The 27,120-nt window shown below is 59.4% G+C and overlaps 1 protein-coding gene across 3 annotated transcripts in view; it reads right to left on the bottom strand.

Annotated features, from left to right (window-relative positions):
• DPP6 (dipeptidyl peptidase like 6) overlaps window positions 1-27,120 on the bottom strand; it is a 569,872-nt gene that overhangs the window by 14,407 nt on the left and 528,345 nt on the right. For all 3 annotated transcript variants that reach the window (XM_036356191.1, XM_036356189.1, XM_036356190.1), the window contains exons 14-19: window positions 26,854-26,945; window positions 25,709-25,756; window positions 25,327-25,445; window positions 19,051-19,098; window positions 5,461-5,559; window positions 2,355-2,424 (exon numbers count right to left, since the gene is read on the bottom strand). In XM_036356191.1, coding sequence (XP_036212084.1) covers window positions 2,355-2,424; window positions 5,461-5,559; window positions 19,051-19,098; window positions 25,327-25,445; window positions 25,709-25,756; window positions 26,854-26,945 — 476 coding nt within the window. The remainder of the gene's footprint in view (window positions 1-2,354; window positions 2,425-5,460; window positions 5,560-19,050; window positions 19,099-25,326; window positions 25,446-25,708; window positions 25,757-26,853; window positions 26,946-27,120) is intronic.

The raw sequence follows: 27,120 nt of genomic DNA on the forward strand, positions 1-27,120 counted from the left end.
TATATGTGTGTTGTGTTCTGTGTACTGTGTATATGTGTGGTGTGCAGTGTGTATTGTGAATATGTGTGCTGTGTACTGTGTAAATGTGTGGTGTGCAGTGTGTGCTGTGAATATGTGTGCTGTGTGCTGTGTATATGTGTGTTGTGCAGTGTGTATTGTGAATATGTGTGCTGTGTACTGTGTATATGTGTGTTGTGTTCTGTGTACTGTGTATATGTGTGGTGTGCAGTGTGTATTGTGAATATGTGTGCTGTGTACTGTGTAAATGTGTGGTGTGCAGTGTGTGTTGTGAATATGTGTGCTGTGTACTGTGTAAATGTGTGGTGTGCAGTGTGTGCTGTGAATATGTGTGCTGTGTGCTGTGTATATGTGTGTTGTGTTCTGTGTACTGTGTATATGTGTGGTGTGCGGTGTGTGCTGTGAATATGTGTGCTGTGTGCTGTGTATATGTGTGTTGTGTTCTGTGTGCTGTGTATATGTGTGGTGTGCGGTGTGTGCTGTGAATATGTGTGCTGTGTGCTGTGTATATGTGTGTTGTGTTCTGTGTACTGTGTATATGTGTGGTGTGCGGTGTGTGCTGTGAATATGTGTGCTGTGTGCTGTGTATATGTGTGTTGTGTTCTGTGTACTGTGTATATGTGTGGTGTGCAGTGTGTGCTGTGAATATGTGTGCTGTGTGCTGTGTATATGTGTGTTGTGTTCTGTGTGCTGTGTATATGTGTGGTGTGCGGTGTGTGCTGTGAATATGTGTGCTGTGTACTGTGTAAATGTGTGGTGTGCGGTGTGTGCTGTGTATATGTGTGGTGTGCAGTGTGTGCTGTGAATATGTGTGCTGTGTGCTGTGTATATGTGTTGTGTGTGGTGTGTGTCTATGTACTTGTGTGATGTGTGGTATGTGCTGTGTATATGTGTGGTGTGTGGTGTGTGGTTTGTATATGTGTTGTGTGTGGTGTGTGTCTATGTACATGTGTGATGTGTGGTGTGTACTGTGTATATGTGTGGTGTGTACTGTGTACTGTGTATATGTGTGGTGTGTACTGTGTACTGTGTATATGTGTGGTGTGCGGTGTGTGCTGTGAATATGTGTGGTATGTGCTGTGTATATGTGTGGTGTGTGCTGTGTATATGTGTGGTGTGTGTCTATGTACATGTGTGCTGTGTGCTGTGTGGTGTGTATATGTGTTGTGTGTGGTGTGTGTCTATGTACATGTGTGCTGTGTGCTGTGTGCTGTGTATATGTGTTGTGTGTGGTGTGTGTCTATGTACATGTGTGCTGTGTGGTGTGCGCTGTGTATATGTGTTGTGTGTGGTGTGTGTCTATGTACATATGTGTGGTGTGTGCTGTGAATATGTGTGCTGTGTGCTGTGTATATGTGTGGTGTGTGATGTGTGGTATGTGCTGTGTATATGTGTATATGTGTGGTGTGTAGTGTGTGGTGTGTGGTGTGTGGTGTGTGGTGTGTGGTGTGTGGAGGATGGCCAACCGCTGACCTGTGCAGACAGTGAGGAAGGGGTCAGGTGGGCAGGGAACCAGGTTGGGACCCGCCGGCAGCCGTCTGGCCCCGCCTTCCATTCCCGTTGGATGAGCGCCCTGACCTGGGAAGGAGCCGGGCCAGGTGACCGGCTCCTCGGGCTCCCTGACATTTGGGAGGTGTGGTCCCTGTGGTCCCTGGACTCCCCGGGGCTTCCCCATGCTGACCCCTCCCAAGCAAGCCCACTGCTCCCCACAGGCAGTCTCAGGGCTCTCTCTTCTCTACTCCCGGCAGGCGGGGGGAGGGGGGGGTGTACAGAGATGTGCTGACTGCGAGGAGTGCTTCCCTGCGGTGAGTGGGCACTGCCGCCCTCAGCACCGGGGGCAGCGTGGCCTGTGGCACTCAGGCAGGACCCGACCAGACTCCCCCAGGAGAGGGCAGAGCTCACACGGCTGCCCTCGCATCGGACCGGGGCTGCTCGCGAACAGGCCTGTCTGCAGTGCGTCTGTTGGCAAATGCGCGGGGTTCATGGCAGTGGGAACGGCCTCTGGCCAGTGGGTGGCCGTGGGCAGTGTGAGCGTTGCCAGGCCTCCGGCCAGGTGGGTCCGACTTCATCCTCAGGTTTGCACACTGTCTGAGCCCGACGACACCTGGCAGCTGCTGTACGGGCTGCAGACCTGCTTGCCTGCGACACTGCCCGGGGGCCCGGAGCCCATGGTCCTTTGACGGTGTGGTCCCCGAAGAGAACCTGGCAGTGCCGCTGGCTGGCCTGAGCGTTCCCTTTGCGGCAGCATTCCTCCCTCCTGTCCTCTGTTAAGAGCTCGATCTTTACCGCGGCTCTCTGAGCCCCAGAGCGCGCCCAGGAGGGGGGGCGGTACTCACACCACCAGGAGCAGCGGGTAGTGCGTGGTGTCGCTGAAGGTCGCGGGCTTGAGGATCTGCGCGGGCAGGCCTGGGCAGGCACAGAACACAGGTGGAGGGTTAGGGCCGCGGGACCGGGAGGCAGGGCCCGGATGGCTCGGGCTCCCTGTGTGGTCTTGGGCAGGTCACCCACCATCTCTGAGGCTCAGTGTCTCCATGAGAAGCTTCAATTCAATCTCGCAAACAGAATGAGTTAGAAAACAGCAAGCCTGGCTCTCTCTGCTCACAGAAGGGCCCCGGCCGGGAGGGGTGGACCCTTGGGGCAGCTGCAGGTGCCATTTAGTGGGGGAGGAAGGGATGGAGGGGCAGGCGTGAGGCTGGAGGGCAGCCCAGAGGGGCAGCGGAGACCCCTGGGACTCTCTATGCAGAACCACGGCTCTGCCCGCCTTGTTGTGCACAGGCTGGCGCTGGGCAGGTGCCTGCCTGTGGGCTCGGACCCCTCCACACACCACGGGAGGGGCTGGTGCAGCCCAGGCCGCCAAGATCTGGCCCTTGGTAGTGTGGCATCCATGACTGGGTGGATTTTCCTCTTTCTTCTGTCCTCCCCCAAACCTTCCCTCTCAAGATAGAAATTGTTTACTGATGTTAACTACAACCCAGATTACCAATTAAATCAGAATTAGCAGCTTTCCCAGTTGAATTACGATAGGACAGTCCCCCGCCCCACTGGGGAGCCGCTCTGACCAGGTCTCATTCCTAATTCTGACTGAATGTTAATGGCTTGCAAATTGGGTCAATGGCCCGGGGACAAAGAAAGGCAGGCTCTGACTTTATCACTGAAATATCCATAAAACATGGTCTGGGCTGCTCCCTGCCGCAGATGATAAGCCCCAAGTCCGAGCGGGCCAGGACTGGCAGCTTGCTTCCCGGAGAGTCTTTCCAGAAGGCGTGTTGCTTGGGGGAAAGCTGCAGCCTCCAACGAACAAACACAACTCAACACAACACAACACGACTCAACACAGCACAACACAACACAACTTAACATGACTCAACTCAACACAACACAGCACAGCACAGCACGACACGACACAACAGAACTCAACACAATACAACCAACACAACACAACACAACACAACACAACACAACACAACACAACACACAATAGCAGGTCCCCAGAGCAGAGTCTTTCAGACCCGTGGCATCCTCACTTTCATCTGCCTGTCGAGTCAAACCCCAGGCTGGGAGGAAGCTCACGTGGCGGGAGGGGCAGGTGGGTAATCGGCTTCTGAAGGCCTTTTCTGCACTTTCTGAGGAGGGGATGGCATCAGCCTTTAGTGGCCTGGGTTTGGGGCTGTCCCTGTGACAGCAGTGTGAGAAGGGGGCACTGGGTTTAGGATAGTGATCGCGAACCTTTTGAGCTCGGCGTGTTAGCATTTTGAAAACCCTAACTTAACTCTGGTGCCATGTCACATATAAAAATTTTTTGATATTTGCAACCATAGTAAAACAAAGACTTATATTTCTGATATTTATTTTATATATTTAAATGCCATTTAACAAAGAAAAATCAACCAAAAAATTGAGTTCGCGTGTCACCTCTGACACGCGTGTCATAGGTTTGCCATCACTGGTTTAGGAGATGAGGCTGAACCTCACCCAGGGAGGCGATCTGTCCTCAAAGGCTATTGTAGGAAGGGACAGATGTGAGAAAATGTGAGGGAGGGTTCTGGAAAACTTGCTGAGCAGTGAGCAGGGGTGAGTCAGGAATTTGGTGTCTGGCCATGGAGGTCCATCTGGCTGGCTCCCAGCGTGTTACCTGTGCAGACACACATGGCCCCATAAGGGCCTGCTGTGGGCTTAATGCTCTGCCACTATAATAAACTGTGAATGAAGCACCCACATGTACATTTTGTACTGGATTCTGCAGGTAGGGGGCCTCTCCTGAGGTCTGCAGCTATACATGGAAGGTGTGTGTGTGTGTGTGTGTGTGTAGGGGGGCTCAGAACAAACATGTGGAAATTGCTTGCTGTGTGTTCATCCATCCTCCCATCCATTCATACATGCATCCATTATTTATCCATCCATTCATCCATCCATCATCCATCCTCATTATCTATCAATCCATCCTCTATCATCCTTCCATCCATCATCTATCCATCCATCCATCCATCCATCCTCCATCATCCATTCATCCATCTCTATCAATCCATCATCCATTCATCCATCCATCATCTATCCATCCATCTCTATCAATCCATCATCCATTCATCCATCCATCATCCATCCATCCTGCCTCCATCCTCCATCATCTATTCATCCATCCATCCATCATCCATCCTCATTATCTATCAATCCATCCATCATCCATCCATCCATCCATCCATCCATCCATCCATCATCCATCCATCCATCTCTATCAATCCATCATCCACTCATCCATCCATCCATCTATCCATCCATCTTCCATCATCCATTCATCCATCCATCCACCTATCCATCATCACTGGCAATCTAAAATGGTCTTGTTTTCGCCGAAACCGGTTTGGCTCAGTGGATAGAGCGTCAGCCTGCGGACTGAAAGGTCCCAGGTTCGATTCCGGTCAAGGGCATGTACCTGGGTTGCGGGCACATCCCCGGTGGGGGATGTGCAGGAGGCGGCTGGTCGATGTTTCTCTCTCATCGATGTTTCTGACTCTCTATCTCTCTCCCTTCCTCTCTGTAAAAAATCAATAAAATATATTTAAAAAAAAAATAAAAATAAAATGGTCTTGTTTTCTTGCCTTTTGTTTCTTACTTATAAAAGAACAGCACAAAAGTATATATGTAGTTAATTTGAGGGTTCTCATGAGTTTGGATCTGAATACCTGGCCTCCAGGTTGTGTATGGAAGTTTGAAGCAGTCAGGGATGTCATCCATTTGGGTGGGCTGGACTTTCCTTTGACATATTGCCTTGGGACATAAAGCCTTACCAAGTGGCTTGGCTTCTCTTCACAGAAAACCCTGCACTGTCCCGAGTGTCTCTCTATGTAGAAACAACCTCATCAGAGAACAGGGCAAGGGAGTCTGGGGAACCATTTCAGATCAGATATTTGCTTCTCCTTTTAAAGAGAAAGATGCAGCACTTACTGTAATCCTCTATCTTGATTTGCCTGTATTCCACTTGGGGCATCTGCCGGTCATTTATAGCCTTCCGTATGTGTTCATTTGTTTCTAGGTCAAATAGCTCTGAAAGAAAGAGAAGAAAGAATAGTCTGATTCAGCCAACATTTACTGAAGCCACAGGTTTTCCCGTGCACCACACGCGGGGCATACACCAGTCCTGGAGGCGGTCTGCACAATTTCCCATGCACCACACACTGAGTCCTACACCAGTCCTGGGGGCGGTCTGCAGAATTTCCCATGTACCACACACTGGGCCTATACCAGTCCTGGAGGCGGTCTGCACAATTTCCCATGAACCACACACTGGGTCTACACCAGTCCTGGAGGCGGTCTGCACAATTTCCCATGTACCACACACTGGGCCTACACCAGTCCTGGGGGCGGTCTGCACAATTTCCCATGCACCACACACTGGGGCTACACCAGTCCTGGAGGCGGTCTGCACAATTTCCCATGTACCACACACTGGGCCTACACCAGTCCTGGAGGCGGTCTGCACAATTTCCCATGTACCACACACTGGGCATACACCAGTGCTGGAGGCGGTCTGCACAATTTCCCATGTACCACACACTGAGTCCTATACCAGTCCTGGGGGCGGTCTGCACAATTTCCCATGTACCACACACTGGGCCTACACCAGTCCTGGAGGCGGTCTGCACAATTTCCCACGTACCACACACTGAGTCCTATACCAGTCCTGGGGGCGGTCTGCACAATTTCCCATGTACCACACACTGGGCCTACACCAGTCCTGGGGGCGGTCTGCACAATTTCCCACGTACCACACGCGGGGCCTACACCAGTCCTGGGGGAGGTCTGCACAATTTCCCGTGTACCACACACTGGGCCTACACCAGTCCTGGAGGCGGTCTGCACAGTTTCCCATGTACCACACACTGGGCCTACACCAGTCCTGGAGGCGGTCTGCACAGTTTCCCATGTACCACACACTGGGCCTACACCAGTCCTGGGGGAGGTCTGCACAATTTCCCATGTACCACACGCGGGGCCTACACCAGTCCTGGGGGAGGTCTGCACAATTTCCCATGTACCACACACTGGGCCTACACCAGTCCTGGAGGCGGTCTGCACAGTTTCCCATGTACCACACACTGGGACTACACCAGTCCTGGAGGCGGTCTGCACAATTTCCCGTGTACCACACACTGGGCCTACACCAGTCCGGGAGGCGGTCTGCACAATTTCCCATGTACCACACACTGGGCAAACACCAGTCCTGGGGGCGGTCTGCACAATTTCCCATGTACCACACGCGGGGCCTACACCAGTCCTGGGGGAGGTCTGCACAATTTCCCATGCACCACACACTGAGTCCTACACCAGTCCAGGAGGCGGTCTGCACAATTTCCCATGTACCACACGCGGGGACTACACCAGTCCTGGGGGCGGTCTGCACAATTTCCCATGTACCACACGCGGGGACTACACCAGTCCTGGGGCGGTCTGCACAATTTCCCATGTACCACACGCGGGGACTACACCAATCCTGGGGGCGGTCTTCACAATTTCCCATGTACCACACACTGGGCCTACACCAGTCCTGGGGGCGGTCTGCACAGTTTCCCATGTACCACACACTGGGCCTACACCAGTCCTGGGGGCGGTCTGCACAATTTCCCATGTACCACACGCGGGGCCTACACCAGTCCTGGAGGCGGTCTGCACAATTTCCCATGCACCACACACTGGGTCTACACCAGTCCTGGAGGCGGTCTGCACAATTTCCCATGTACCACACACTGGGCCTACACCAGTCCTGGAGGCGGTCTGCACAATTTCCCATGTACCACACACTGGGCATACACCAGTGCTGGAGGCGGTCTGCACAATTTTCCATGTACCACACGCGGGGACTACACCAGTCCTGGAGGCGGTCTGCACAATTTCCCATGTACCACACACAGGGCCTACACCAGTCCTGGGGGCGGTCTACACAATTTCCCATGTACCACACGCGGGGACTACACCAGTCCTGGGGGCGGTCTGCACAATTTCCCATGTACCACACACTGAGTCCTATACCAGTCCTGGGGGCGGTCTGCACAATTTCTCATGTACCACACACTGGGCCTACACCAGTCCTGGAGGCGGTCTGCACAATTTCCCACGTACCACACACTGAGTCCTATACCAGTCCTGGGGGCGGTCTGCACAATTTCCCATGTACCACACACTGGGCCTACACCAGTCCTGGGGGCGGTCTGCACAATTTCCCATGTACCACACGCGGGGACTACACCAGTCCTGGGGGAGGTCTGCACAATTTCCCGTGTACCACACACTGGGCCTACACCAGTCCTGGAGGCGGTCTGCACAGTTTCCCATGTACCACACGCTGGGACTACACCAGTCCTGGAGGCGGTCTGCACAATTTCCCCTGTACCACACACTGGGCCTACACCAGTCCGGGAGGCGGTCTGCACAATTTCCCATGTACCACACACTGGGCAAACACCAGTCCTGGGGGCGGTCTGCACAATTTCCCATGTACCACACGCGGGGCCTACACCAGTCCTGGGGGAGGTCTGCACAATTTCCCATGCACCACACACTGAGTCCTACACCAGTCCAGGAGGCGGTCTGCACAGTTTCCCATGTACCACACGCGGGGACTACACCAGTCCTGGGGGCGGTCTGCACAATTTCCCATGTACCACACGCGGGGACTACACCAGTCCTGGGGCGGTCTGCACAATTTCCCATGTACCACACGCGGGGACTACACCAATCCTGGGGGCGGTCTGCACAGTTTCCCATGTACCACACACTGGGCCTACACCAGTCCTGGGGGCGGTCTGCACAGTTTCCCATGTACCACACACTGGGCCTACACCAGTCCTGGGGGCGGTCTGCACAATTTCCCGTGTACCACACACTGGGGCTACACCAGTCCTGGGGGCGGTCTGCACAATTTCCCATGTACCACACACTGGGGCTACACCAGTCCTGGGGGCGGTCTGCACAATTTCCCATGCACCACACACTGGGGCTACACCAGTCCTGGAGGCGGTCTGCAAAATTTCCCATGTACCACACACTGGGGCTACACCAGTCCTGGGGGCGGTCTACACAATTTCCCATGCACCACACACTGAGTCCTACACCAGTCCTGGGGGCGGTCTGCACAATTTCCCATGTACCACACACTGAGTCCTACACCAGTCCTGGGGGCGGTCTGCACAATTTCCCATGTACCACACACTGAGTCCTACACCAGTCCTGGGGGCGGTCTGCACAATTTCCCGTGTACCACACACTGGGCCTACACCAGTCCTGGAGGCGGTCTGCACAATTTCCCATGCACCACACACTGAGTCCTACACCAGTCCTGGGAGCGGTCTGCACAATTTCCCATGTACCACACACTGAGTCCTACACCAGTCCTGGAGGGGGTCTGCACAATTTCCCATGTACCACACACAGGGCCTACACCAGTCCTGGTGGCGGTCTGCACAATTTCCCATGTACCACACGCGGGGACTACACCAGTCCTGGAGGCGGTCTGCACAATTTCCCATGTACCACACACTGGGCCTACACCAGTCCTGGGGGCGGTCTGCACAATTTCCCATGTCCCACACACTGAGTCCTACACCAGTCCTGGGGGCGGTCTGCACAATTTCCCATGTACCACACCGGGGGACTACACCAGTCCTGAGGGCGGTCTGCACAATTTCCCATGTACCACACGGGGGGACTACACCAGTCCTGGGGGCGGTCTGCACAATTTCCCATGTAACACACACTGGGCCTACACCAGTCCTAGGGGCGGTCTGCACAATTTCCCATGCACCACACACTGGGTCTACACGAGTCCTGGAGGCGGTCTGCACAATTTCCCATGTACCACACACAGGGCCTACACCAGTCCTGGGGGCGGTCTGCACAGTTTCCCATGTACCACACACTGGGCCTACACCAGTCCTGGAGGCGGTCTGCACAATTTCCCATGTACCACACACTGGGCATACACCAGTTCTGGAGGCGGTCTGCACAATTTTCCATGTACCACACGCGGGGACTACACCAGTCCTGGAGGCGGTCTGCACAATTTCCCATGCACCACACACTGAGTCCTACACCAGTCCTGGAGGGGGTCTGCACAATTTCCCATGTACCACACACAGGGCCTACACCAGTCCTGGGGGCGGTCTGCACAATTTCCCATGTACCACACGCGGGGACTACACCAGTCCTGGAGGCGGTCTGCACAATTTCCCATGTACCACACACTGGGCCTACACCAGTCCTGGGGGCGGTCTGCACAATTTCCCATGTACCACACACTGAGTCCTACACCAGTCCTGGGGGCGGTCTGCACAATTTCCCATGTACCACACCGGGGGACTACACCAGTCCTGAGGGCGGTCTGCACAATTTCCCATGTACCACACGGGGGGACTACACCAGTCCTGGGGGTGGTCTGCACAATTTCCCATGTAACACACACTGGGCCTACACCAGTCCTAGGGGCGGTCTGCACAATTTCCCATGCACCACACACTGGGTCTACACGAGTCCTGGAGGCGGTCTGCACAATTTCCCATGTACCACACACAGGGCCTACACCAGTCCTGGGGGCGGTCTGCACAATTTACCATGTACCACACACTGGGCCTACACCAGTCCTGGAGGCGGTCTGCACAATTTCCCATGTACCACACACTGGGCATACACCAGTTCTGGAGGCGGTCTGCACAATTTTCCATGTACCACACGCGGGGACTACACCAGTCCTGGAGGCGGTCTGTACAATTTCCCACGTACCACACACTGAGTCCTACACCAGTCCTGGGGGCGGTCTGCACAATTTTCCATGTACCACACGTGGGGACTACACCAGTCCTGGAGGCGGTCTGTACAATTTCCCACATACCACACACTGAGTCCTACACCAGTCCTGGGGGCGGTCTGCACAATTTTCCATATACCACACGCGGGGACTACACCAGTCCTGGAGGCGGTCTGTACAATTTCCCATGCACCACACACTGGGCCTACACCAGTCCTGGGGGCGGTCTGCACAATTTCCCATGTACCACACGCTGGGCCTACACCAGTCCTGGAGGAGGTCTGCACAATTTCCCGTGTACCACACACTGGGCCTACACCAGTCCTGGAGGCAGTCTGCACAATTTCCCATGTACCACACACACGGGGCCTACACCAGTCCTGGGGGCGGTCTGCACAATTTCCCATGTACCACACGCGGGGCCTACACCAGTCCTGGGGGAGGTCTGCACAATTTCCCGTGTACCACACACTGGGCCTACACCAGTCCTGGAGGCGGTCTGCACAATTTCCCGTGTACCACACACTGGGACTACACCAGTCCTGGAGGCGGTCTGCACAATTTCCCATGTACCACACACTGGGACTACACCAGTCCTGGAGGCGGTCTGCACAATTTCCCGTGTACCACACACTGGGCCTACAGCAGTCCTGGGGGCGGTCTGCACAGTTTCCCGTGTACCACACACTGAGTCCTACACCAGTCCTGGAGGCGGTCTGCACAGTTTCCCATGTACCACACACTGGGCCTACACCAGTCCTGGAGGCGGTCTGCACAATTTCCCATGTACCACACACTGGGCCTACACCAGTCCTGGAGGCGGTCTGCACAGTTTCCCTTGTACCACACACTGGGCCTACACCTGTCCTGGAGGCGGTCTGCACAATTTCCCATGTACCACACACTGGGCCTACACCAGTCCTGGAGGCGGTCTGCACAGTTTCCCATGTACCACACACTGGGCCTACACCAGTCCTGGAGGCGGTCTGCACAGTTTCCCATGTACCACACACTGGGCCTACACCTGTCCTGGAGGCGGTCTGAACAATTTCCCCTGTACCACACACAGGGCCTACACCAGTCCTGGAGGCGGTCTGCACAGTTTCCCATGTACCACACACTGGGCCTACACCAGTCCTGGAGGCGGTCTGCACAGTTTCCCATGTACCACACACTGGGCCTACACCTGTCCTGGAGGCGGTCTTTACAATTCGATCACAAGCCCAAGACACAGAGACACTTGATATCTTGCTGACGTGACAGCCATGAGCTTGGGCAGTTGGGAGGCCTCCCTGCTGTGTAGCGCCTCTTACACTGTCGGTTTGGGGATGTTTGATGTCAAACCTGCTGTTTTGGGGAAACTGATGCCATGTGTGTGTTAGGACAAATGGTTCTCCAAATATAGAGGCCACAGTATCCCAGGGAGGAAAGGAGAACAGGAATGCGATCTTTGTTACATTTTCTAGGATAATTTAAGAGTCATATTTCTTACCTTCATCGTAAGGTTATCGGACTCTGGGGCTCTCAGCATGGATGAGCATGTCAGCTGTCAGCCTAACCCTCTCCCTCGCCCTCCCCCTCCCCCTAACCCTAACACTAGTCATCCCCTCCCCCTGCCCCTCCTTTCCTCTCCCCTGACTGCACGGAGGCTGTCCCCTAGCTTGCAAAGCACACAGAGTCCCTCAGTACCTGCTTCTCCAGGTGCAAGAATGCCCCTCATCCACCCACTCCATTCCTCTCCTACTGAAAGGGCCCTATCACCTTATTTTACCATCTGACCTGTAACAAAAACTGTCCAACTTCCTCTTTTCTTTCTCACATCAAGCCTCCATGGGGGAAGTCTGTGGTCCATTATGAAAGGGAATTTTATCTTCAAGGGACTCTACATTGGGCTCATCAAATCATCAAGGGTCACAGGTTCGGTTCCCGGTCAAGGGCACATACCTGGGTTGTAGGTTCAATCACTACTCTGGTTGGGGCATTGCAGGAGGCAACCAATCAATGTGTCTCTCTCACATTGATGTTTCTCTCCCTATCCATCTCTCTCTCTCTAAAAAAAAAAAAATCAATGAAAAAAAATATCCTCAGGTGAGGATTAACAACAACCAGGAACAAGAGGCACACTGCGGGACTTCAAAGGCACCCAGAGCCTCAACCTCCCCAGCCCGTGGCCCTGACCTCTCCGCCTGCCACGTAAGCCCAGGGTGACAGCAGAGGGCCCTGGGTGTGTGAGTGTGCGTCACACTAGAGCAACGGGAACTCGCCAAGATGAGTGGGATTAGCAGGGACACAGATACAACGTCTTTACCAACAAGAACAGAGATGGCCGTCCCTTTCGGGGAAGTGGCCCCACGCTGCGGGGGAAGTGGCTGGTGGCCGGCTGATGTGGGCAGCCACATTTCCAAATGAAAGAGGCCCTAGCCGTTTTGGCTCAGTGGCTAGAGCATCGGCCCATGGACTGAGGGTCCCAGGTTCAGTTCTGGTCAACAGCATGTTCCTCAATTGCAGGCTTGATCCCCAGCCCTGGTCAGAGCCCATGTGGGAGGCAACCAATCGATGTGCCTCTCTCACCTCCATGTGTCTCTCTCCATGTCTCTCCCCTCCCTTCCACTCTCTCTACAAATCCATGGGAAAATACCCTCCAGTGAGGATTAACAGCAACAGAAAGAGGACTGGGTAGAGCCTTTCCCAGTTTTAGACTGTGTGCCTCTCTCCACACGTGCATTTGAATTGCTGCCCTCCCCGCCTTCTCCGATGCTGACGCTGGAGGAGAAATGCCACTCACACTGGCCTGGAGTTCATGCGAACACTTGCCCCCAGACCACCCGTTTGCAGCGCCGGGAGCTGTGGTGCGTGGGGGAGCACCGCGGGCGAATCGTGTGGATGCATGCCTGCATTTGAGTAGCTTTTCCCGGCCCTGAAACCCCACCCTCCCAGAAAGGCCCCGAGGCAGCAGCCTATTACATGTAGTTAAATATTAGATTTCTCGTTTAACGGTTGCCCACACAGCTGGTTTTATCAGCAGAGAGCTGGCTGTCCCACAGGGCAGCGGAGCTAAGCCACGCTATTTGTCCCATAATTGCACTCACAGAGGCCCGGGCTCAGCGGAGGAAATAAGAAAGGATTGGCACGTCCCCCGAAGGACTCCGCTTTTGGCTCGGGGGCCGGGGACCTCCAGTCTGCAGCATACGAATGGCCGCTCCTTAATTAGATGTGAGCTGCCTCTGACATTTGGGGGAATTAGGTGTTATCAGATGCAGAGGAACAAAGACTGCTCCCCAGGTGGCTTCCCCGGTTGTGCCCAGCGGTGCCCAGCGGCAGATGCGGTGGGGCCTCAGGCTTTTCCAGACCCCGTGGGTTCGGGCACTGAGAAATGATCACGAGGCTGAATTATGGGAAATTAGTGGCTAGAATCTTTCGAAAGCCAATAGCAACTGACTGACAGGGAGAAGGGCAGCCTGTTCTGCTCCCACATTTCAGCAGGAAGACCGAGCAGGACTGTGTGTGCATGTGCCCAATGTGTGTGCCCAGTGTGTGTGTACATGTATGTGCCCAATGTGTGTGCCCATATGTGTGTACATGTGCCCAATGTGTGTGCCCAGTGTGTGCCCATGTGCCCAATGTATGTGCCCATGTGTGCGTACATGTGCCCATTGTGTGTGCCCGTGTGTGTACATGTGCCCAATGTGTGTCCATGTGCCCAATGTGTGTGTCCATGTGTGTGTCCATGTGCCCAATGTGTGTGCCCGTGTGTGTCCATGTGCCCACTGTGTGTGCCCACGTGTGCGTACATGTGCCCATTGTGTGTGCCCCGTGTGTGTGTGCATGTGCCCAATGTGTGTGCCCAGTGTGTGTACATGTGCCCACAGTGGATGTCCAATCTGTGTGCCCAGTGTGTGTGTGCATGTGCCCAATGTGTGTGCCCAGTGTGTGTGTACATGTGCCCACAGTGGATGTCCAATGTGTGTGCCCAGTGTGTGTGTGCATGTGCCCAATGTGTGTGCCCAGTGTGTGTGTACATGTGCCCACAGTGGATGTCCAATGTGTGTGCCCAGTGTGTGTACATGTGCCCACAGTGGATGTCCAATGTGTGTGCCCAGTGTGTGTACATGTGCCCACAGTGGATGTCCAATGTGTGTGCCCAGTGTGTGTACATGTGCCCACAGTGGATGTCCAATGTGTGTGCCCAGTGTGTGTGTACATGTGCCCAATGTGTGTGCCCAGTGTGTGTGTACATGTGCCCAATGTGTGTGCCCATGTGTGTGTACATGTGCCCAATGTGTGTGCCCAGTGTGTGTGCATGTGCCCAATGTGTGTGCCCAGTGTGTGTGTACATGTGCCCACAGTGGATGCCCAATGTGCGTGCCCAGTGTGTGTACATGTGCCCACAGTGGATGCCCAATGTGCGTGCCCAGTGTGTGTACATGTGCCCACAGTGGATGCCCAATGTGCGTGCCCAGTGTGTGTACATGTGCCCACAGTGGATGCCCAATGTGCGTGCCCAGTGTGTGTACATGTGCCCAGTGTGTGTGCCTGGTATGGTGCCAGTGGTGCAGAGATCATCCCGTGTCTGCAGGCCGCCTCTGCGTGGGGCACTCCCCAGTCCAGGCCGGCGCGGTTATTGGATGGCTTCCTCATGCAGCGCCCCCTGTGTTGTCAGGACTGTCCTCCCCGGCCGTCCACGCCCAGGGCCACGCGGCTCAGACCATCTGCTGAGCCGGCGCCGAACTGCTGGTCCCCGCTCCACACCCGCTGCACGTCCGTCACCGCACCGGCCTGGGTGCGCGACGGTTCGCAGTGGGTCATTACTGCTCTTTTCTGTCTACTTTCCCTCCAGCAGATTTTAAGCAACTTGAAGGTCAAGTCCTGTAAATGAATTCACCTTTGGACCTTCTCAACCGCTAGACGGGAGACCTGGCTAGTGAAGGGGGCTGTGTCCCCATGACTGCACCCTCTGGGTGGCATGGCGGGGGCTCCCCCAGCATGCCCGGGCGCAGGAGGGAGGCCATGGGGTGGACACGCCACGTGCCCTGCTCAGTCTCCGCTCCGTCAGAGATGCCAGCTCACCCGCAAGCCGGCGCCTCTGGTCTCGAAGGAGCCACCTGCAGACCTGACACCCCCCACCCCACCCACCTCCGCCCCCCAGCAAGGCTGCCGTGACCGGGGACCCGGACTTCCAGATGCACAGACCATCAAGGCCTGAGGCCCGCCCTTCCACGCTTCCGATGCCCCAGGCCTCTCCCAGGTCTTTCCCACCTGTGAGAGGGGGTGTCGGTGGGCGGTCCCTCAGGAAGAGGCAGGGCAGGTGGCGCCCAGCAGGGAGAACTGACTGAGCGAGGGGACAGACCGAGCAGACGTGTCCTGGACGATCTCATAAAAGCCCTGCCCCAGTGCCCGCGGGCAGGCAGCTGCTTTTGCTTCTTCATAAGAACTCAGTGGGGATATTGGGGGTGGGGGTGGGGGTGGGGCAGGAAGGGCGCGGCTCTGCAGCCACGGCTGAGTTCACGCAGAGCCGGCGAGATGCTCGGGCTTCGGGTTGTCAGGGACACGCAGCACAGCTATGCTCCCCGCCGCCCGCCCCGCCCCCCCGCCCCAGCGCTTCCTCTGGGACAGTCCCCTCACACCCGACACTCCCCTCAGCCCCGGGCTGTGTGGCTGTCCCGCCCAGCACCTGGGTGGGCGGATGCCCAGCCCCGAAGGAGCACACTCGGTCCGACCACATCGCCATCTTTGGAAACAGCCTTCAGCGATTCCGTCACAGCTGCGAGCACCAGGCTGGGTTCGCAGATAAGATTTCCTAACGGGGAAGGCACCCAGGATTCCGGGGGACGGGGGGCTCTGGGGTCCCGGGGACAGGGCAGGGCTGGGGAGATGGATCATCGGCCGCCTTCCGAGCCAGACCCTCACCCAGCGGCCAGGGCTCTCTGTCCGCCCGCCGCGCGTGTCCCATGGCCTCCAGCCTGTCACTGTCCCAGCACCAGGCGTGCAGCTGGCGGGCGGGCTGGCATCTGCCCAGAGGCCCTTCCTCCAGGCTCCTGGCCTCCTGCTGCCTCGCTGCCGGCACGGCCCCCAGCCCCTCCGTCCACGGCCCCCAGCCCCTCGGTCCATGGCCCCCAGCCCCTCTGTCCACGGCCCCCAGCCCCTCCGTCCACGGCCCCAGCCCCTCCGTCCATGGCCCCCAGCCCCTCTGTCCACGACCCCAGCCCCTCCGTCCACGGCCCCCAGCCCCTCCGTCCACAGCCCCCAGCCCCTCCGTCCACATGGCCATACAGCCGCCCTCCTGACCCCACAGGGGGCGTTGTCACTGTGCTCAACCTGTTCAGACACAGCGGGAGGGACTCAGTGCTGGGTCCGCGGAAACCAAGGCGGTGTTTGCAGCCCTGACCAGAGAGGCTGTGGTTGTGAGCTCCTCACTTAGGTGACCACAAAGGGGCGAGGAGTTCTCAGTCCCGGGTGTGGGAGGGAGGCCCCGAGTGTGGGAGGGAGGCCCCGGGTGTGGGAGGGAGGCCCCGGGTGTGGGAGGGAGGCCCCGGGTGTGGGAAGGAGGCCCTGGGTGTGGGAGGGAGGCCCTGGGTGTGGGAGGGAGGCCCCGAGTGTGGGAGGGAGGCCCCGGGTGTGGGAGGGAGGCCCCGGGTGTGGGAGGGAGGCCCGTGGTGTGGGAGGGAGGCCCTGGGGTGTGGGACGGAGGCCCTGGGTGTGGAAGGGAGGCCCCGACTATGAGAGGGAGGCCCTGGGGTGTGGGAGGGAGGCCCTGGGTGTGGGAGGGAGGCCCCGACTATGGGAGGGAGGCCCCGGGTGTGGGCCCTGAGCTGCTAGTTCTGGGCGGCGATGTAGCCTTGAGGCCACATGCGTGATCCCATATGTGAGCCTGGCCAGTGGGACGCGGCGGCGCTCGGTTGTGTAAGTAAAGGTCTGAATGGCCGGCAGAGAGCGGGCTGTTGGGAGGAACAGTCCTCCCAGCCCTCAGCTTCCCACCTGCCTGGACGCGGAGGCCAAGCAGAGCTCACCGGGAATGGGAGCCTCTGTCCTGGGCAGGTGGCTCCTCAGAGCAGGGCGGGCTTGATGGGCTGGTATTGGGGGGGGCGGCAGCTGAGGGGGGGCATGGCCGTCTCAGGGAGGCCCAGCTCTGACCTCCAGGCTGACCCTGAGGAGGAGGGGCAGGCTCTGCGGAGAGCCAGCGCTGGCCCCAAACCCACCCCCCGTCTGTGGCCGTGCGGCCTGAGCCATCCAGTCACACTCCCTTGCCTCAGTTTTCCTGACTGAAAAACGGGGTGACGACAGGCCAGGTGGGGATGAACTGAGTTAAAATACGTGGCTCCGTGGCTGAGCGTCGACTAGGAACCAGGAGGCCACCGTTCGATCCCGGTCGGGGCGCAGGCCGGGTGCGGCTCAGCCCCCAGTGTGGGGGTGCAGGAGGCAGCCATCAATGATTCCCTCTCATCACGGACGTTTCTCTCTCCCTCTCCCCTCCTCTCTGAAATGGATAAAAACATATTTAAAAAAAGTAAAGCACATACACGGCCCCTGAAGAGCCGCAGGGACGGCTCACCGATGTGGTCACGCCCCGTGTGGTGTGCCAGCGGGAGGGAGACGCTGCCGGTGCCGGTGCCCTCCGCCCAGAGGGGCTTCGGGCTGCACGGTGCCTGTCGCCCCTCCCCCCCCCCCCTTCCTGGTCACAGGCCTCCCCAGCACGGCGGCGCTCTGGCCATGGAGAGGACACGCTGTTCCCAGCCTCACACGGGGCCCGGAGCCTGCCCAGGTCTTTCTTCCGTCCACAGGGCCCGAGCGAGGCCGAGGCATGGCCGCGGCAGCCCAGACCCCGGCGCGGCACTAACCGCGGATTCCTGTGCGATCCGGGCCTGCCCGCGCCCCGGCAGGGACAGCTCCGTCAGAGCGGGAGCCCGACCCGGGGCCCAGCCGCCCAGCACCGCCAGCGGGCAGGAGTCTGCGCTCCTGGTGTCAGCGCACAGGCCACACGGGAAGACACACGTTCTTAGAAAACAAAACCTGACCCGGGTCAACCTGCCGGGGCCCTTCAGGCAAAAGCGAGCTGTGCGCCCTCGGGTGCCCTCAACTCTCCCTGCGGCAGTGCCCACGCGACGCCCTCGCGACGCCCTCTGCCAGGAAGACGCCCAGGCTCCGGGACAGGTGAGCCCGGGGCCACCGAGCCCTGCCCAGGGGAGGTCCCTGGAGGGGTGGACGGAGCAGGGCGGGAGCTCAGAGGGTGGCATACGAGGCACTGCATGGCCTGCCGTGGCCTCCAGGCCCTGGCACATGTTGGGTGCATGGTGTGGGGTGTGGGTGGGTGGTGTGGGGTGTGGGATGTGGGTGGGTGGTGTGGGGTGCGTGGTGTGGGGTGTGGGGTGTGGGGTGGGTGGTGTGGGGTGTGGGTGGGTGGTGTGGGGTGTGGGGTGTGGGTGGGTGGTGTGGGGTGTGGGTGGGTGGTGTGGGGTGTGGGTGGGTGGTGTGGGGTGTGGGGTGTGGAGTGTGGTGGGTGGTGTGGGGTGTGGGGTGTGGGGTGTGGGTGGGTGGTGTGGGGTGTGGGGTGTGGGGTGCATGGGCTGGGGTGTGAGGCCTCCCCGCCTTCCCACCACATTTCGGTGACGCTGGCGATGGTGGGGGTTTGGTAAGGGCCCGCCATCTCTGGCTCCGAATAGGAAAACACCGGTTTCTGGGGAGACTGCTCTGCTCCCTCCCCCGCGTGGCGGGAAGATGTGAGCAAAACCGAAGGCACTTACTTTTCTGGTCTGTAGTGTTGTGCACGGTCACCATGGGGACCCCGGGACCTGCCTCGTGGAGAAGAGAAGCAGAAAAGAAAGAGAAACGCTGTTAGTTGATGTGAGAACAAAGCGGCATCGGGCCTGGGGTAGGACACGGCTGTGACCTCGCCAGGGAGCCAGGGAGGGCTGGCAGGGGAAAGGCCCGTGCCTGTGTCAACCATGTGACCCCAGTGAAAGAACAGAGACTTCGGGTTCCCGAGCCCCTCCCCTGCCCTCCCCTGCCTTCCCTCGCCCCCGTCCTCCCCTGCCCTCCCCTGCCCTCCCCTGCCCGTCCCTACCCGTCCCTGCTCTCCCCTACCCTCCTCTGCCCTCCCCTACCCGCCCCTGCCCTCCCCTGCCCTCCTCTGCCCTCCCCTGCCCACCCCTGCCCTCCCTTGCCCTCCTCTGTTCCAGCTGGACTCTCGGAAGGTCCCAAGGACGCCCGACTTGTCCCCACTGGGCCCGTTCTCCCTGCCTGAAATCTCTGCCCCAGACACTGGCAGGGCTTGTATTTCTCTTCTATGAAGTCTCTGCTCAAACGCTTTCTCCAAAGTCCCATGGGTCAGCACGCCCTGCCTAATGCACCCTCAGCCCCGCTCCCTGCGTCCCTCTCCACGGAGGGCAGGGCCATGCGCTCTCCTGTCAGGCCTCACAGTAGGTTCTTGGGTGCAGTGGCTCCTGTCCTTTGCTCCTGCCCTGGGTGTAAGTGCCAGAGCGCATCTGGAAGAGTTCGCAGAAGCGCTTTCCAGCCATTCTTTTCGTGTCCGGAATAGTGGGAGAGTGGGAGAGTGGGAGAGTGGGAGAGTGGGATAGAGGGATAGTGGGATAGTGGGATAGTGGGATAGTGGGAGAGTGGGAGAGTGGGAGAGTGGGATAGAGGGATAGTGGGATAGTGGGATAGTGGGATAGTGGGAGAGTGGGAGAGTGGGAGAGTGGGATAGAGGGATAGTGGGATAGTGGGATAGAGGGATAGAGGGATAGTGGGATAGTGGGATAGTGGGATAGAGGGATAGTGGGATAGTGGGATAGTGGGATAGTGGGATAGAGGGATAGAGGGATAGTGGGATAGCGGGATAGAGGGATAGAGGGATAGAGGGATAGTGGGATAGTGGGATAGAGGGATAGTGGGATACTGGGATACTGGGATACTGGGATACTGGGATTGTGGGATAGTGGGATAGTGGGATAGTGGGATAGTGGGATAGTGGGATACTGGGATAGTGGGATAGTGGGATAGTGGGATAGTGCATGGGATGCAGCTGGCGCTCGAGGACATGGTCCTGCAGTGAGGGCCGTGTGAGGGCTTGCAGGTGTGCAGGAGGGCAGGGTCCTGGCGGACGTGGGAGAATGAAAGGAGAGAGAGGGAGTGGGAGGCAGGTGAGAGGCAGGTGAGAAGCAGGTGGGAGGCAGGTGGGAGGCAGGTGGTAGGCAAGTGGGAGACAGAGGGGAGGCAGGTGCGTACAGGTGGCAGGTGGGAGGCAGGTGAGAGGCAGGTGGGAGGCAGCTGGGAGGCAGGTGGGTGGCAGATGGGAGGCAGGTGGGAGGCAGGTAGGTACAGGTGGCAGATGGGAGGCAGGTGGGTGGCAGGTGGGAGGCAGGTGGGAGGCAGGTGGGTACAGGTGGCAGATGGGAGGCAGGTGGGAGGCAGGTGGCAGGTGGGAGGCAGGTGAAAGGCAGGTGGGAGGCAGGTGGGTACAGGTGGGCAGAGGGGATAGAGCTGTTGGGACACTGTGGTCAGGGATGCTGCTTGTTGTCTGCTTTGGGTTGGGGCCTTTGGGAAGCTATAAACTCATGAGGTGGCCACATCTAAGCTGGAGGACACATGCTATTCAGGCAAAGGGAGACTAGGGGGTGTGAGCTGCAGGCAGGGGGTGGGAGGGAGACTAGGGGTGTGAGCCGCAGGCAGGGGGTGGGAGGGAGACTAGGGGGTGTGAGCAGCAGGCAGGGGGTGGGAGGAGACTAGGGGGTGTGAGCTGCAGGCAGGGGGTGGGAGGGAGGCTAGGGGTGTGAGCCGCAGGCAGGGGGTGGGAGGGAGACTAGGGGGTGTGAGCTGCAGGCAGGGGGTGGGAGGGAGACTAGGGGGTGTGAGCCGCAGGCAGGGGGTGGGAGGGAGACTAGGGGGTGTGAGCCACAGGCAGGGGGTGGGAGGGAGACTAGGGGGTGTGAGCCGCAGGCAGGGGGTGGGAGGGAGACTAGGGGGTGTGAGCAGCAGGCAGGGGGTGGGAGGGAGACTAGGGGTGTGAGCCGCAGGCAGGGGTTGGGAGGGAGACTAGGGGGTGTGAGAAGCAGGCAGGGGGTGGGAGGGAGACTAGGGGGTGTGAGCAGCAGGCAGGGGGTGGGAGGGAGACTAGGGGGTGTGAACAGCAGGCAGGGGGTGGGAGGGAGACTAGGGGGTGTGAGCCGCAGGCAGGGGGTGGGAGGGAGACTAGGGGTGTGAGCCACAGGCAGGGGGTGGGAGGGAGACTAGGGGTGTGAGCAGCAGGCAGGGGGTGGGAATGAACAGCAGGCAGGGGGTGGGAGGGAGACTAGGGGGTGTGAGCCGCAGGCAGGGGGTGGGAATGAACAGCAGGCAGGGGGTGGGAGGAGACTAGGGGGTGTGAGCCACAGGCAGAGAGTGGGTGGGAGACTAGGGGTGTGAGCCGCAGGCAGGGGGTGGGAGGGAGACTAGGGGTGTGAGCCGCAGGCAGGGGGGGGGCGGGAGACTAGGGGGTGTGAGCAGCAGGCAGGGGGTGGGAGGAGACTAGGGGGTGTGAGCTGCAGGCAGGGGGTGGGAGGGAGACTAGGGGGTGTGAGCCGCAGGTAGGGGGTGGGAGGAGACTAGGGGTGTGAGCCGCAGGCAGGGGGTGGGAGGGAGATCTCCAAGGAGAGAGGACAGCAAAGGCTCCTGTGAGGAGTCAGGCCCCGGCAGGGAGGGCCGGGTTCTGGGTCGCTAGTCACTGCCCGGAATGCTGTGATTTTAATGGCGTCCCCGGGAAACAGGAGGTGCCTCTCACTTTGCCCCTGGAGCCGCGCGCACTTGCCGAGGGCGGGCGTCCAATGGGAAGTGACTTGCTGAGGGCAGGCGTCGAATGGGAAGTGAATGTTTCTTCGAGGGGGACGCTTGTCCGGCTGTCACTGAGGGTTTGCCGGGGTCTGGCCGCACTTACTGAGTTTAGCTTCTTGCAAAGCGTTTGGTGATTGATTCTGTGGAGCGGCCCTCTGAGCAGCCCAGGAGAACCTGCCCCAGTGGCAGTGAGGGCGTGAGGGTGCAGCCTAAGGGCAGCGGCGGAGGCTGGGCAGCGGCCCTTGCCGAGCAGGGAGCCTCCGGGTCCGGACTGGGACGGTCACAGCAGAAAGGAGCCAGCGAGCGCCTCAGACACGCGGTGGAGACGCCAGAGGACAGTGGCGGGCGCACCACCCGCGCGGTTCTCTGTTCAGGCCGCGTCGAGCAGGGACAGTGCCTGTGGCGAGGATGCCGCGTCCTCCTGCTTGCCCCCGTTATGAGCGGGCTATTGGCAAGACCAGAAGTAGAGGCAGGACATCTAGGCACGTGGGGCCGGGACGGGCAGGGTCCCCCCCAGCTGTGCACTGGGCAGGGCAGCCAGGGTCACCCTGGGCCGCTGCGCAGGGATCCGGGCCTTGTCCTCCCACCCAGAGGTGCTGGAACCCACCTCCCCACAACCGACACGGAGGACGACGCCGCGGCTCAGCATTGGTGCCATCGCCATCCTCCCGGGACAGCCTCCCGCGTCCCCTCTGTGTCCTCGGATGTGCTGCCCGTGCTCTCAGCCACCATGGGGCTTTGGGGGCCCCATCCGCAGGCGAGGATGGACCTCAACCTGCATTTCCATCTCTGGCGGCTCAGCATTGAAGTGTCCCAGGGACCGTTCATTCTCGCAGGGCAGGGGGCCCGCGGTTACAGGGGCGCAGTGGGCACCCCCTCCTCCCTGCTCTGGGGCGGCGGGTCCATCCTCAGAGTCCTTCACCCGCACCGGCTGCGCCTGCGGGCGGCTCTCCCACCCCCGTTGCTGCTCCGATGACGGGGTTCCAGGCCTCCCTGCCTGTGCATCACCCGGCTCCGTCCGAGGACAGGCGGGGGCAGGAGGCTGGAGCCGGCCTCTGAGGGGTGAAGGCAGAGGAGATGGGACAGGAAGCGGGGATGTTCCCGCTGAGGAAGAAGACAATTCCGTGACTCCCTAACTCATGCCGGAGCGCGGAGGCCCCTGGGGCCCCTTATTGTCAGCCCGGCCCTCAGCTGGTTTAGTGTTCTGGATCACTTCTGGAACATTCTACCCTGCGGGGTCAGCAGGGCTCCCAGCACCAGCCCGGGAGAAGCCAGGGGCCAGTCCCGTTGGGAAACCCGTTAGGACGCGGCTGAGAGACCCGCACAGGGCCTGCAGCCGCAGCGGCTTGGGATGCGGAGTAGGCTGGCGGGTGCGGAAACATTCTCACTGACCGTGGAGGCTGACAGCTCTGGTCCCACCACGCCCGTCACCAGCTGTTCGGCGCTGGCTGTGTCGGGGGCCACACCGAGCCCCCACAGCCGCCGGGGGAGATGCGCGTCGTCACTCCCTGGTTTCAGGATGAGGACCAGAGGGTAGCAGGTTCGCCTGCTCGCTGGGCCCGGCTCCAGGGGCCCCGGACTCTCTTCCACGCCTCACTTCTCTCCCCGCCAACAGCGGGTGACCGAGGTCCAGGGGCACTTCGCAGTAACAAGAGGGTCATCTCACTGTTTCCGTTTGGCCGCCGGGGGAGGATGCTGTCCTGGTAAATCCAGCTGCTGAGTCTACCGAACATCTGGAATGCGGGGTCACTGCACCCGTTTTGTTGTCTTTGTAAAGTGGGCAGTTTTCTCCCTCCCCATCAGAGAGGAGCAAATTTATGTCTTTTAAACTTTTTTATTGACTGATTTTTGAGAGAGAAAGAGAAAGCGATTTGCTGTTCTGTTATGTATGCCACGCTGGCCCATTCCTGTGTGTGCCCTGCTCGGTGATCCAGCCACAACCTTGGCATATTGGGGCGACGCTCTAACCAACTGAGCTACACGGCCAGGGCCAAATTCATGTCTTTTTAGAAAATTGCTTTTCTTTCTGAAGTTTGGGGTAAATTATCCATGAATTGGGTCATAGGAGAATATTCGTTTTCCCATCTGAGACTTCTTGTGTATAACCTCATTCCTTAAATACACTTCAGAGGCTGCCAGTGTATACACTTACCCCAACTGGCTCACAGCACATTGAGTTTTTATGGAAAATGTAGGCAAACTCTGGGACTAACTGACAGCCCGGATATGAGCACCTGTGGCCTCATCAGTGTGACCTGTCCCTATTGCGCCAGACCCAGAGGCGGCTCTGGGCTCGCAACGCAGGCCACACAGGACGGACCTGCTCCGGGATGAGCTCCTTCGCCTGCCTCCCCTTCCCGCAGGCATGGGGTCCCTGGGCTCAGCAGGGGCTCGGACACAGGGGCTCAGACACAGGGGCTCGGACACAGGGGTTCAGAACAGGGACGCGGACACAGGGGCTCAGACACAGGGACACGGACACAGGGACGCGGACACAGGGGCTCAGACACAGGGGATCAGAACAGGGACGCGGACACAGGGGCTCAGACACAGGGACGCGGACACAGGGGCTCAGACACAGGGGTTCAGAACAGAGACGTGGACACAGGGGCTCGGACACAGGGACGCGGACACAGGGACGTGGACACAGGGGCTCAGACACAGGGGTTCAGAACAGAGACGCGGACACAGGGGCTCAGACACGGGCTCAGACGCAGGGGCTCAGACACAGGGGCTCGGACACAGGGGCTTGGACACAGGGGCTCGGACACAGGGACGCGGACACAGGGACATGGACACAGGGGCTCAGACACAGGGGCTCGGACACAGGGACACGGACACAGGGACATGGACACAGGGGCTCAGACACAGGGGCTCGGACACAGGGACACGGACACAGGGACATGGACACAGGGGCTCAGACACAGGGGCTCGGACACAGGGACACGGACACAGGGACATGGACACAGGGGCTCAGACACAGGGGCTCGGACACAGGGACACGGACACAGGGACATGGACACAGGGGCTCAGACACAGGGGCTCGGACACAGGGACACGGACACAGGGACATGGACACAGGGGCTCAGACACAGGGACGCGGACACAGGGACACGGACACAGGGGCTCAGACACAGGGTCGTGGACACAGGGGCTCGGACACAGGGACACGGACACAGGGACTGGCAGAGCCAGTGGGGGGCGGGACCCACCTTCGCACTTGAGCAGGAAGAAGTCGGCGCTGTGGCTGAAGGACGCGCTGAAGTAGGTGCAGTTGCCCACCAGGTCGCAGGACAGGCACTGCCTGTTGAAGCTGCCCACGGTGCTGGCGCTGGCGGGGCAAAGGCGAGGCAAAGGAATGAGGGAGGAAGAGGAAGAGGTTAAGATCCAACCCGAGTTCCCCCCCCAAAGAAGACCTGCAGCCTCTGCCCCTTCTCGCCCGCAGGCCCCGGGGTTTTCGCCAGCCACCGGCCCCGCGCCCGCTCTATGGCGTGGCCTCGGCGGCCCCGCGCCCGCTCTATGGCGTGGTCTCGGCGGCCCCGCGCCCGCTCTATGGCGTGGTCTCAGTGGCCTTGCACCAGGAGGCCCACATACCTGTAGAGGTGGCGTCTCCGGGGCAGGTCCTCGGTACTGAGGAAGTAGCTGTAGAGAGCGCAGGTGACAGGAGTTAGTGGCTCCGGGCAGGTGTGGCCTCACATCCCAGACCCCAGCCCCGTGCAGACCCTGCTCAGGGACCCCTATTCTGTGGCTACAGCGAGCACTGGGTCCAGCTACATTTTGGGTGGGCTGAGCTCCTGCTGGCCGGGGTCCCGCACCTGCCCGGGGATCCAGCACCTGCTCAGCGTCCCACACCTGCCCGGGGGTCCGGCACCTTCTCAGGGTCCCACACCTGCCCGGGGGTCCCGCACCTGCCCGGGGGTCCGGCACCTGCTCAGGGTCCCACTCCTGCCCGGGGGTCCGGCACCTGCTCAGGGTCCCACACCTGCCCAGGGGTCCGGCACCTGCCCGGGGGTCCGGCACCTGCTCAGGGTCCCACACCTGCCTGGGGGTCCGGCACCTGCTCAGGGTCCCACACCTGCCCGGGGGTCCGGCACTTGCCCGCGGATCCCGTACCTGCCCGCAGGCTCAGGTGTGGGGCCAGGGCGGCGGTCATGTGCCCTGAGTTCGGATGCAGAATCTCTTTACAGGCTATACCTTCCGCAAGGCAAGGGCCCAGACAGAAGCCTGGGGGATGCCTCTTACGGACTGATTTTCACCTCGGACCCCAAACGGGGAAGCCTGGGTGTGTGCCACACGACAGGGAGCCTGGCTGGCAGGTGGGCCTGGGCCTCATCAATGAGCTGCACCCCCAGCCACCTGGGCTGACAACCTGGGCCAAGGCCTCGCGGGCTTGAGGCTTCGCTTACTCGTGTGTGAAGTGGGGAAGGCAGTAGCCGCACTGGCCACGCTGCAGCCAGGGTGGGTGTGGCCCTGAGGCCCTGAGCCGGTGCCAGGCCTCACAGGGACTCCGCAAACGCCAGCACTAGATGAGCCCGTCCCCCGGGCTCAGCCCCAGGCCTGGCTGCAGGGCTCTCCTCGCCGCTGCTCTCTCCCCATGGAAATCAGCTCTGTGATCCGCACGGAGAAGCCAGGGCCCCACAGGAGCAGGGAGCTGGGCTGCGGACCAGGTGCCTAGAACGCATCTGAAAGTGGCGCCTGCGTCCCGCCCATGAGGAAGGGCCGTCCCCACATGCACTCACATCTTATTCCGCTTCTCGTCGTAGGAGAGGATCTTGGTCACGTCCCAGTCCCCGGACGTGATGGACTGGATGTTGTCGTTGCTGCTGTTGGGCTGCAACAGACGGGCCATGAGGCGGGAGCCTGGCCCCACCCAGCTTCCTTCTGGGTCCCGGCCCCTCAGGACCAGGTGCAGGGGTATCACTCGCTGTCTGTCTCTCCTCGGGGCCACCAGCCCACAGCCCTCCCCTCGGGCGTCCCTGTGGTCCCTGCTGTGGGGCTGACCATGG

This window comes from Myotis myotis, unplaced genomic scaffold, assembly GCF_014108235.1.
Source record: "Myotis myotis isolate mMyoMyo1 unplaced genomic scaffold, mMyoMyo1.p scaffold_m19_p_25, whole genome shotgun sequence".
Classification (NCBI taxonomy): domain Eukaryota; kingdom Metazoa; phylum Chordata; class Mammalia; order Chiroptera; family Vespertilionidae; genus Myotis; species Myotis myotis.